The sequence below is a fragment of the Alosa sapidissima genome, chromosome 22 (assembly GCF_018492685.1).
Source record: "Alosa sapidissima isolate fAloSap1 chromosome 22, fAloSap1.pri, whole genome shotgun sequence".
NCBI classification, from domain to species: Eukaryota; Metazoa; Chordata; class Actinopteri; order Clupeiformes; family Clupeidae; genus Alosa; species Alosa sapidissima.
The window spans coordinates 22,170,304-22,180,590 of NC_055978.1; the positions used below are offsets into that span (position 1 = coordinate 22,170,304).

Consider the following 10,287-nt stretch of genomic DNA (forward strand, 5'->3'; position numbering starts at 1 on the left):
TTTGTAGGCTAACTTCAGAGGTCTATGAGGAAAAATAAGCTTGTTTTTTGTTATCTCAAAAAGTATAAAAATCAATACATTGCTCAAGTGTCCTTTTCAAAATTTACGTTACAAAGTTTGAACAAAGTTTATATGTTAAAGGAACCATATGTAAGAAATGTATTTCAATTAATCATAAAATGGCCCTGATATGTCACTAGACATTAAGAAATCATGTTCATTTCAAATACTTATCACTGACAACAGTAGTCCGGTCAGGATATTGCCATTTAAAAAGTGTAAGTTGCAGCCCTCAACTGATGTTGATGTTGTGTTTTGTCATGTAATGTTGTGTTTTGGCCTGATGCACCACCCTCTACCTATCTACTAATCACAAAGTCAGTAGTGTTTTGGCATCCAGGTTGGCAACCTCGAGTCATGGTGGAGGGGGAGGGGATACAGTAATTTGAAAGTGATTGCAGTACCAGTTTTGGCCACAATCTTACATATGGTTCCTTTAAATGGTTGAAGCTGAATTAGACGCAGAATTTTGGTTAGAAGAATAATAAGACGACTTCGGATAACAGAACATTTTCATGCAATGTAATGATGTAATTAAATTGTGAATACAGGTTCACTCAGAATTCTGATACATAAATACAATATAATAAATGAGGGCATGCCTCATATTTGGATAAAATGCTCACAAGTCTAAGAGCTTGTTTTCCATTCTCCATGAGCCACGAAACGAAGTGGGGGCAGCCGTGGCCTACTGGTTAGCGCTTTGGACTTGTAACCGGAGGGTTGCCGGTTCGAACCCCGACCAGTATGCACGGCTGAAGTGCCCTTGAGCAAGGCACCTAACCCCTCACTGCTCCCCGAGCACCGCTGGGATTAGTGTGTGCTTCACCTCACCGTGTGCCGAGTGTGTTTCACTAATTCACGGATTGGGATAAATGCAGAGACCAAATTTCCCTCACGGGATCAAAAGAGTATACCTATACTTGAAACATAAAGACAACTACTGAAAACACCTACAGACTATAAACAACTTTCCTTGGGTGGTTACCATGTCTGTTGTCACAGTTCACTGAACTCATAGTTCACTCAGCTCACCTCACTCTGTAAGTAGCATTAACAATGAAAACACATTTAAAAAACATGTATCCACAGAGGAAAGTTTTCTTTTTGATAATAAAAAAACAGGGAGAACAAAATATACATAGTTCTTTTATGAACACCAGTCATTTACAACACTTGAAAGATACTGCGGAGATGTATAGTATTGTGAGAGATCACAATCTCTGTGGTCAGATGAAATACCACACTTTGAAAACCAATAACAAACTCCTACTAGGTAGAATCCTCTTGTGGATAAAGGTATCACATTTAAGATTGATGTGACACAATGAATAAAATGCACCCGTCCTCAGTAAAAGGTCCATCCTAGTAGTTTGTGGGAGGATTACTTTTGCATTCCATGGAGCATAATCTCAGCCATTGTTCAGTTATGCACAAGGAAGAGTGTCCAAGATGTAGTGAAGATGCGTTTTATTTTATTTCTTCTTTGTGGCTCTTTTACCCTCTCCCTTTCTAGGCTTCCCTTTTCCTCGTAGCTTCCTGAGCCGCCGCATCTCTTCTTTGAAGTCCTCGTGTTCATCTCTGAGGGAACAAAACAAAAATCAACCAACTTGTTATGTTCTAGCCATGATACAAATTGATTGTGGTCAAAACTGTGTAACACTGCCTTACCTGAACAATCCCATGTATCTCAGCTTCTGGGTCATGGCATAGTAGATTTTGTGCTGAGGATACCAGTCATACACCTCTTTTTTTTGGGCCATAGGTGGTTCCTTGAACAGCTGTACTACCTTCATGGACTTGGAATCAGTGGGACGCACAACGTCCCCAAATATCCGCGCGCTGAGACGCGCCATGCGCACAGCATAATTTGAGAGCCCAGCCATAGCTGCAATTGTACATAACAGGTAACAGAGGTTTACATATTTAAATACATGTATTCAGCCACACAGTATACATGCGAACATTACAAATATTAGCGCCAAGACATATTTCGCAATAACATTGGTCACCGTTAGTTAACATTAACCTATTTCCACCGACACGTTCCAACACATGTCGACGTTACTGGATTTCAATAGGATCATATTAATTTCGAATGGCTATCTATTAATTTTAATATAGATACAGTGTAGCCTACGTGGATGTTAGCAAAACATTAAAATGACTTGACAATTACAAGGACCAAGCAAGCAAGCTATGTTAAACAAAATCACAAGCAGAGCAACATTACGTTAGCTAACGCCACATTACTCACCTTATTCAAACATTAACAGCTCGCTGATTCAGTGATGTAGGCTATAACATGCAACAGATATCACGAAAAATACTTCATAATGTGTAAATAGGAGGCCCGACAACAGTGCACCAAAACGTTGACAATAAGTGATGAGAAATTACATAGAATTAAGCTATCAAGCTACTTGGCTATTTCACCTTCGCATGACAGAGTTCTCTTTTTTTTAACTCTCCGGATAGTTATGAACCTAGCCGATTTAGGTTCCGCTTGCTATGAGGTCTATTTTCCACCAACAAGGTATGTTAGTTTATTAATAGCAATCAATAGCAATTGAATGCAGTGATAACTTCATAAATTATTTGACATAGTTTTAAATTCAGTATTTCAAATAAGCTCATTATGGCAGAGGAAGTCCTGGTAACACCAAAGGAAGTGTGGTGGGGAAATGTGTTGTAGTCGTACTCATACGGTCAAATCAGAGCCCGTCTACCAGACATTCTCTGGTCAAATAATGAGCAGAGCCAGCCAGTCCGAGAATATCTGATTTTCTGACCACTATGCAACATAGGGCCTTCAAGAAACTCTTACTTTCCAGGAACGTGTTGAGTGAAAGATTGTTACAGAACATCATTGGTAGCCTAACATAAAGTTATGTAGCTGTGTAGCCTAATCCATGAAACTGAAAAGTCAAGAGCATGTTAAGTTTTGTGCAGGGGTAAAAGTAACCTAAGGCCTCAGAAAACAAAGATTACAACTACAGGCCACAGCAATAGGTGTTTTTGACAAGTTAAACAATAGACTAGTCGTGATAACGTCATCTATTTAGGCAACTGAAATACTCGTCTACACCAGACGATGGAGACAAATCCACAGAAATGTAAAGCCAATATGTTTTCCAAAGCAAAAACGTCACAGGCCAAAGCAGTGGTGGTCTATCCATTGATGCAGGCTTGCCGTTTCATTTGCATCAGAGATCACATTGCTATTCGTGCCACACAGTGGTAATGACAATCCAGTCACTGAAACAGCTGCCCGGGAAAAGCCAGACTGATAGAATAGAATAGAATAGAACAGAAGTCTCGGTCATATAGGTTTAGTCAGATTTTTTTCTTCTTTTTTTTTCTTTTTCTTTCTCGCATTTCCGTCAAGGATTCCCGGGACACTGTAAGACCGGGGTACACGAAACTTGGTGGGCATGTAACCCCACATGGATAGCATGGAACCTCCTGTTTTCGTTTTGATCTGTAGCCCCCCCGCTGGACTGGACCCCCGAAAGGAGGGTAGGGCAGACACAGTTTTCTGTGAATATCTCGAGAACCGTAGGGTTTAGGAGGACCATTGTTTTTTTGTATGTTGATCTCAAAGGGCCATGTCAACCCATTCCATAACCACTCATTTCATGTATAGCGCCACCTAGTTAAACACGAGGTAAAAATGAGGTGTTGTAATCGCAGGTATCTGTGACCTAACATAGTCAAAACTGCACGAAATTGGAAGTGTAGGATCATTATGACACCCTCTGAATGCACGCCAAGTTTCGTGGAATTCCGTTCATGGGGGGCCACACAATAAATTAATTTATGTTACTATACACCAACTGGCCTGTAGGTGGCCGGAGACAGTTTTCTGTAAATATCTCGAGAACCGTAGGGCCTAGGAGGTCCACCTTTTTTTTGTATGTTGGTCTTAAGGGGGCATGTCAACCTATCCCATTACCACTTATTTCATGTATAGCGCCACCTAGTTAAAAATTAAAAAGCAAAACATTAGGTGTTTTCATCACAATATCTCTGGCTGACATGGTCAAAACTGCACGAAATTGAAAGTGTAGGATCATTATGACACCCTCCGAATGCATGCCAAGTTTCGTGGACTTTCGTTCATGGGGGGCCTTACAATAAAATAATGTATGTGTACATTTAGTGACCGTACACCAACAAGGATTCCCGGGACACTGAAAGACCGGGGTACACGAAACTTGGTGGGCATGTAACCCCACATGGATAGCATGGAACCATTGCTTTTCGTTTTGATCTGTAGCCCCCCCGCTGGACTGGCCCCCCCGAAAGGAGGGTAGGGCAGACACAGTTTTCTGTGAATATCTTAAGAACCGTAGGGCCTAGGATGACCAATTTTTTGCATATGTTTGCCTCCAGGGGTCATGTAAACCCATTCCATATGCACACATGTGCATAAACAGATACACATGCACATTCACAGTAATCCTACAGTACGTATGACACATACTCACACAGTAGACATATATACGCATGCATGCACATGCACACACACACAGGCACATAAACAGGCAAACACACACATGCGCGCACACCAGGGCTCCGAACCGGTTCAAGGAACGAAAACGAAAAACGAAAACGAACAGAATTTTACGGAATTTTACGAGGAGCGGAAACGGAAACGAAAACAAAATGGTCTTCAACTGTTCCGGAACAGAAACGTTATTCTGAAATCCACAAAACCGGTTAATAACGTTTTTTTTTCGTTCTCTATATAACAGCCTAATAATTTGATTTCTGCAGTTTGAAAAAAAAAAAAAAAACGAATAAATGGACCTTTGGTCCAAATGTGTATATTTTGTCTTGCTGTTGTAATGTAACCTATCCGCCTGCCACTTCGGATCTTAGGCCAGCTCGTAGCGTAGGCTACTGAAACTGATTTGGAAATTGTTTGTAGCCTATTTTGCCTGTCCACGCCTTGTCGTTTTAAAGTCGGGATTTGAAATGTTAGCACAATTATAGCCTATTCTATGTAGAAGAATTTGAGATAGGCCTTGTCAGCAAGACAGGTTCGTTTATAAACAGGGTTAGAATTATAGCGCAAGCCTTTGAAGATCTCCATATGGATAAAACTTAGGCTACAACCAGGTAAGGAGTTTAGCAGGTATCCAGAAATATTTTTTAAAGAAATTATTTATAGGCATAGGTTAGGCCTACAGTAAGTCTGCAGGCTATGGGATGGATAGCCCATCTGAATGTTTTTGGATGCCGCCTGTGATTTATTATTTTTGGGCATAGCTACGGTATAGGCTAAATCAAGGGGAAATAATGAGTGTAATAATTATTAATTATTAATTAATTAATATTAATTAAGAGAATAATAAGGTAAAGTCCACAAAAATAGACTTGATAGGCCCGCCAAACACTGCCGGAACTTTAAGAACGAACGATATTTTGTGTTCCGAACCGGTTCAGGACCGATATGTTGGTGGCGGAACGCATGCAAGAACGAAAACGTTAAACATAGGCCTACCTGAACCGTTCGGAACGGAACGTTTGAAAAAGAATTTCGTTTTCAAGCCCTGGCGCACACACACCCACCCACACACCCACACACACATAAACATAAACATGAACATGTACACGCACACATGCACACAATTCAAGAATTTCTCAGAATTATGACCAGGCAAGATGGGGGTGGGGTTGTATAAAATGTATATTACATGTGAAATCTATGAACTAATCATGTTTTAGTACTTGTTGTCTAGCAGATACCAGTGAGAATTGAGTGTGCATAATGCAATTCAGTGAGACAGTTAGAATCATATATGCCTTTCAGCGTGACTTATTTTTGTGGAAAACATGTGCTGGACTGGGCGGCGGTCATATTTTGTACCGCTCTGCGGTACATCTAGTTGTCCATTGTGTTCAGTGGAGGCAGGGATTATGAATGATAAAAACTCATAAATGTAATTGATTTAGCAAAATAATGGATGATGTGATAAAAGATTTCTTGTTGCTTGTTGATGTAGGTACTCTGTAGCTATCTCATTCCTGAAGGGAGTCTTTCAAAAGTGTGATGTATTGGATGTGAAGGGTCCTGAGCTATTTGTAGGGCTTTCCTCTGCCTTAGCTGTACAACTTTAATGGACTTTAATGTTAGGCTATAAGTGTTTTTCAAACAATTGATATTAAGCCCATTCTTAATGTGTAGGCCCACTCATAGACCTATTGATCTTTACTTGCATGTTTTAATAACAAGATGTCTAAATTCACTCACAGGACTCAAAATATTTCAGCCGCAGTGTCCACTCAGCAAGTTCATAATAGCATCATAATAGATATTTAATTATGTGTTTGTGAGTCATTTACCTGTGTTTTGCTGTCTTGTTTTGCCACAGTGCCCATGTGAGCAAGCCCATAGAAGAGGGCTTAGGAAGAGACAAGTCACTAGGCAATCTCTATTACGATCACGTTCCTCCTCTCCTCAAAAAGAATGTATCCATTAACACTTTTCCAGGGACCGAGGGGGAGGGGGGTACAAGATAACACTTCCTCAAATAGAGTAAAACAAATTGCTATGGTGTCCAAACTGTGTTTTGAGATTACATTGTAGGGTGGTGGGGAAAAAAACGTTGCAAGCCAAGTCAGGCTTTGAAACTGTAATTAAAATTCAGCTGTCAGGCTGTCACTCACTCTGTCTGAAAGAAAATTACCCGAGCGTCGTCAAAATTCTGCACGGAGAAGAACTCCCAAGCGGTAAGGGGAGTGCAGGCTATCAACTCCAGAACAGAAAGAAGACTTAATTGAATGAGGGTGGGGGAAAGAGATGGTTGTAAATTTCTCCCTACTTTTTCTTTCCAAAGAGATATCACAAAAAAGGGTGCCAATTTTATGATACGGCTCACAAGTAATTTCCTGGGGAAGGGAATAGATGTGGAAGTAATTTGTTCAGAACATCCCATCCATGCACTCTATAGCATTTGAAGCCCAATTATTCTTTTCTCTGTTCCATAAATAGGACAATTATGGGGATTCCATGTGTGTAGGTGGTCGCAGGAGAGCAAGTGATGATGATCATCACTTCTAGAGGCGTGGGTAGTGGGCACATCTGAGAGGAATAAAAAAGGTCAAATGTTCCTCAGTCACTTTAATAGGCAAATTCTGTCTCTTGTCTTAAGAGCTCAGGTTACTTTCTCTCACTCTCTGTCACACACAGAGACACACAGACACAAACACACACACACACACACACACACACACACACACACACACACACACTTTTCAAGATCTTTATATGACAGTTTTAATTTAAAGCCAATTTTACAAGCATTCATACGTGAATTCTTTTCTAGAATAGTGACAGCTATATAGTGCAGTATTATTGTGTTGGATTGTTAGAGTGCATTATTATTATGCGGGATTGTTAGAATTGACAACCCACTCATCTGCAGGGAAAAGTTGAACATATATATTTTCTTCCCTTCCTCTCCACTTAGCATCAGTACAGCATACACACTGCCATTTGCCCTTTCAGAGTTCAAAATAAGTTGTTGTTCTGTTTGAAATGCATTTGAATTTGCACCTTGCATGCCAAAACTCCAGTTATCTAATTCAACCTCAATCAAGCATATACCTGGAAATTGTCCTCTGCTAGTGAGGAGTTTAGGGTGAAGATCTGCAGATTGCCGAGTTGAATAAGAATGAATCTCTGAATTAGCTATAAAAATAGCTCTTAAACTGCACAGAAATGTCCCCTTTGCTTGAATGTACATGTATGTTATAAATACAAACACATATTTGAAAGATACTGATATATACTGTCATAAATAAGTGAAAGCCTGCTGTTTTTTATACAAAGAAATAGATGTGACCTGTTACTTTTATCGGGTTATGACTCTGACAAAGCATTTCTAGAGGGCCAGAATTTTGCGAAGGTACCTCCCCAAATCATATTACCTGGAGAGGGCAACTCAAAGCTAATGTATTAGGGACAATGCACGTTGTGCACTGAGGTGTGCTGTGGTACGTGATAGTCTACAGTCAGGGCTCCCTTGAGAGTGATCAGCATGAAACTTAGAGGTTTTGCACAAGGTTTATAACATCAGCCCTCCTGAATATTATATTATTTTTCAATGATTATCTAATCATGGAAAATGATGCTCACATCATGCCTTACCTTTGCTCAATAACATGGGGATAAGAATGTAGACGGAATTTATGAATATAGGAAAGTTTAGACAGGCCGTAGCAATATAATGATGCCATTTTTTTGGCTCTCAATTCAGCTCGTTGTTAGCAATGCAATCAATAGAGTAAAACAAAAACAAACAGAAAACTTGTGCTCCTTTCGATGTGTGGAGCCAGATGATAGACTGAGCTAAATTTACACTTCACAGCTGCTGGAAGCTTGATCTTTTTCAACATGTGTGTGTGAGTGTGTGGAAAGTTTAGACAGGCCCATGTGTGTGTGTGTGTGTGTGTGTGTGTGTGTCTTGTGGGAAAGAGAAAAGTAGAAACACTGAGACAGAACATGTCAACCTCTGCTTGAAAGCACTGTGTTACACTGTTGCTTTGTGTGTGTGTGTGTGTGTGTGTGTGTGAGTGTGTGTGTGTGTGTGTGTGTGTGTGTGTCTTGTGAGAAAGAGAAAAGTAGAAACACTGAGACAGAACACGTCACCCTCTGCTTGAAAGCACCGTGTTACACTGTTGCTTTAAGAAGGTGCCTTAATAAACCATGAATCTCACGTTGACAGCATGACATCACCGCTGTATCGCCTCGAAACGAAAGGGACCTCTGAAGTATGGCTTTCCAGGTGTAATATGCGGCTTACCATTGCTTTATTTTGAGAAGGAGCTCTACAAGACCATCGTTATTAGCACGCAGAATATCTTATTATATTAATGTATAGAACCTGCAGTCTAATGAGTGCGAGTATAGCTAAGTCTCGCATATTAAACGCTAAATGAATAGGTCTGTTCCTCAATAAAGGAACGAAAAACAGAATTGTTACCGTGGCTTTTGTATAAAAACAGCCATAGAAAATCCTCTGCTTCGGAACGGTGAGTAGCGTATGCATACTCTTATTTGTTTCTCAGTAGGCTATTATGTAGTGGGCCTTGGGCAATTCGAGCAATTTGCTGTCAAAGCATCTGGATCGAAATTGATAGGATACTGTGAAAGAATTGTCCAGACGCGACCGTGAGGTAGCGTGACATGGTGATTATCCTTCATAAAAACATTGGGGCAAATGATTCAGTTCAGTTAACCAGTGTATGCAGCTGACATGACACCGTGGAATATTTTGATTGCACGGGAAAATTACATGTGGTCAGAGTCATCTCATATCAGGCTGCGCGATATAAACTTGCACCGTAGGGACGTTTGATTTATGCAAGTATGTTCTGGCATACAAATGTTTAGTGTGAGACCATATCAAATTGATACTGCATGGAGAGAGCGCGCAGACCTCTGGACTGTCTTGGAGAAGAAAAAAAGGGGTGGGGTGGGCTTATACCGACAACAAAACATGACCTGTTTATTTGGACAGAATCAGAGAGCAACCGCTGTCAAGCAAGGGCACTGTTTCGTCAGCGGTTTTGTCAAAGCAGCATTCCCTTCATAACGCCTGTGTTTTTTGATAATATTTGTCAGGCTACACGTTTCGGACAGATTATGGATGGATTGAAAGGTAGTCCACTGGTTTGATGTTTCTCTCTCTCTCTCTATTTCTCTCTTTCTGAAAGGTCCGACGCTAAAAAGACTCCCAGTATTCCAACAGTCTCTTAGGCAGTGACTGCTCTTGTGTTGTTTCATTCAGAAGGACGGCTCTAGAACGGATGGACGTTGAGAAGGGAAAGAGATAAGCATATTTTCTTTCGTTTTGCTGTTAACAGGACTGTTCGGTTAGTCTACACGACACAGTAAACAACAACTCAACCGCTGTGTCAAAAGAAAATGTATGCCTGAGAGCCTGGCTCAATTCATTTCGCACGTTTTCTGCACTTAGGATGGTTTCAGTGTTGTGCCTGAGAGGTGATGTAAGCTGAGCTTTTGGATGCGGGTGCACGCCGAGGAGCTGTCCACGCTGTCGAGGTGCTGATGCGGCTCTGAGAGGACGCTAGTATGGCTGCCGGGAAGTTGCTGCTCTATGCCGGTCTTTCCCTCTCTCTGTGCGCCCTCGGAATGCTGGCCGTGGCTATCTGCTCCGACCACTGGTACGAGACGGACGCTCGCAGGTACCAGGA

At 41.0% G+C, this 10,287-nt stretch overlaps 2 protein-coding genes across 5 annotated transcripts in view; one reads left to right on the top strand and one right to left on the bottom strand.

The window, feature by feature from the left end:
* Nucleotides 1-1,196: 1,196 nt before the first annotated feature.
* mrps33 (mitochondrial ribosomal protein S33) lies at nt 1,197-2,534 on the bottom strand. 2 transcript variants are annotated; one of them, XM_042078192.1, is made up of 3 exons: nt 2,318-2,534; nt 1,732-1,948; nt 1,197-1,641 (listed from the first exon to the last, which is right to left on the bottom strand). In XM_042078192.1, exons 2-3 carry the CDS (start codon nt 1,944-1,946, stop codon nt 1,536-1,538), a joined length of 321 nt encoding a protein of 106 aa, XP_041934126.1. In that variant the 5' UTR covers nt 1,947-1,948; nt 2,318-2,534; the 3' UTR covers nt 1,197-1,535. The 2 variants fall into 2 exon arrangements, with proteins under 2 accessions (XP_041934126.1, XP_041934127.1); XM_042078193.1 differs by lacking the exon at nt 2,318-2,534 and having other exon boundaries at nt 1,732-1,966.
* A 6,289-nt stretch (nt 2,535-8,823) lies between these two features.
* The window catches only part of tmem178b (transmembrane protein 178B), a 96,663-nt gene continuing 95,199 nt past the window's right edge, over nt 8,824-10,287 (top strand). Inside the window, exons 1-3 of one of the 3 annotated variants that reach the window (XM_042078190.1) lie at nt 8,824-9,102; nt 9,787-9,945; nt 10,050-10,287. The exon at nt 10,050-10,287 is cut by the window's right edge and continues 260 nt beyond it. In XM_042078190.1, the coding sequence (XP_041934124.1) occupies nt 10,166-10,287 (122 nt within the window). In that variant the 5' untranslated portion in view covers nt 8,824-9,102; nt 9,787-9,945; nt 10,050-10,165. Of the gene's footprint in view, nt 9,103-9,786 lie in introns of all 3 variants that reach the window. The other 2 variants (XM_042078189.1, XM_042078191.1) reach the window with 2 other exon arrangements.

Coding starts and splice junctions, on each gene's coding strand:
- mrps33 (XM_042078192.1), bottom strand. CDS start 1,946: ATGGCTGGGCTCTCAAATTATGCTGTGCGCATGGCGCGTCTCAGCGCG. Junction 1,642..1,731: donor AGATACATGGGATTGTTCAG/GTAAGGCAGTGT, acceptor TTGTTCCCTCAG/AGATGAACACGAGGACTTCA.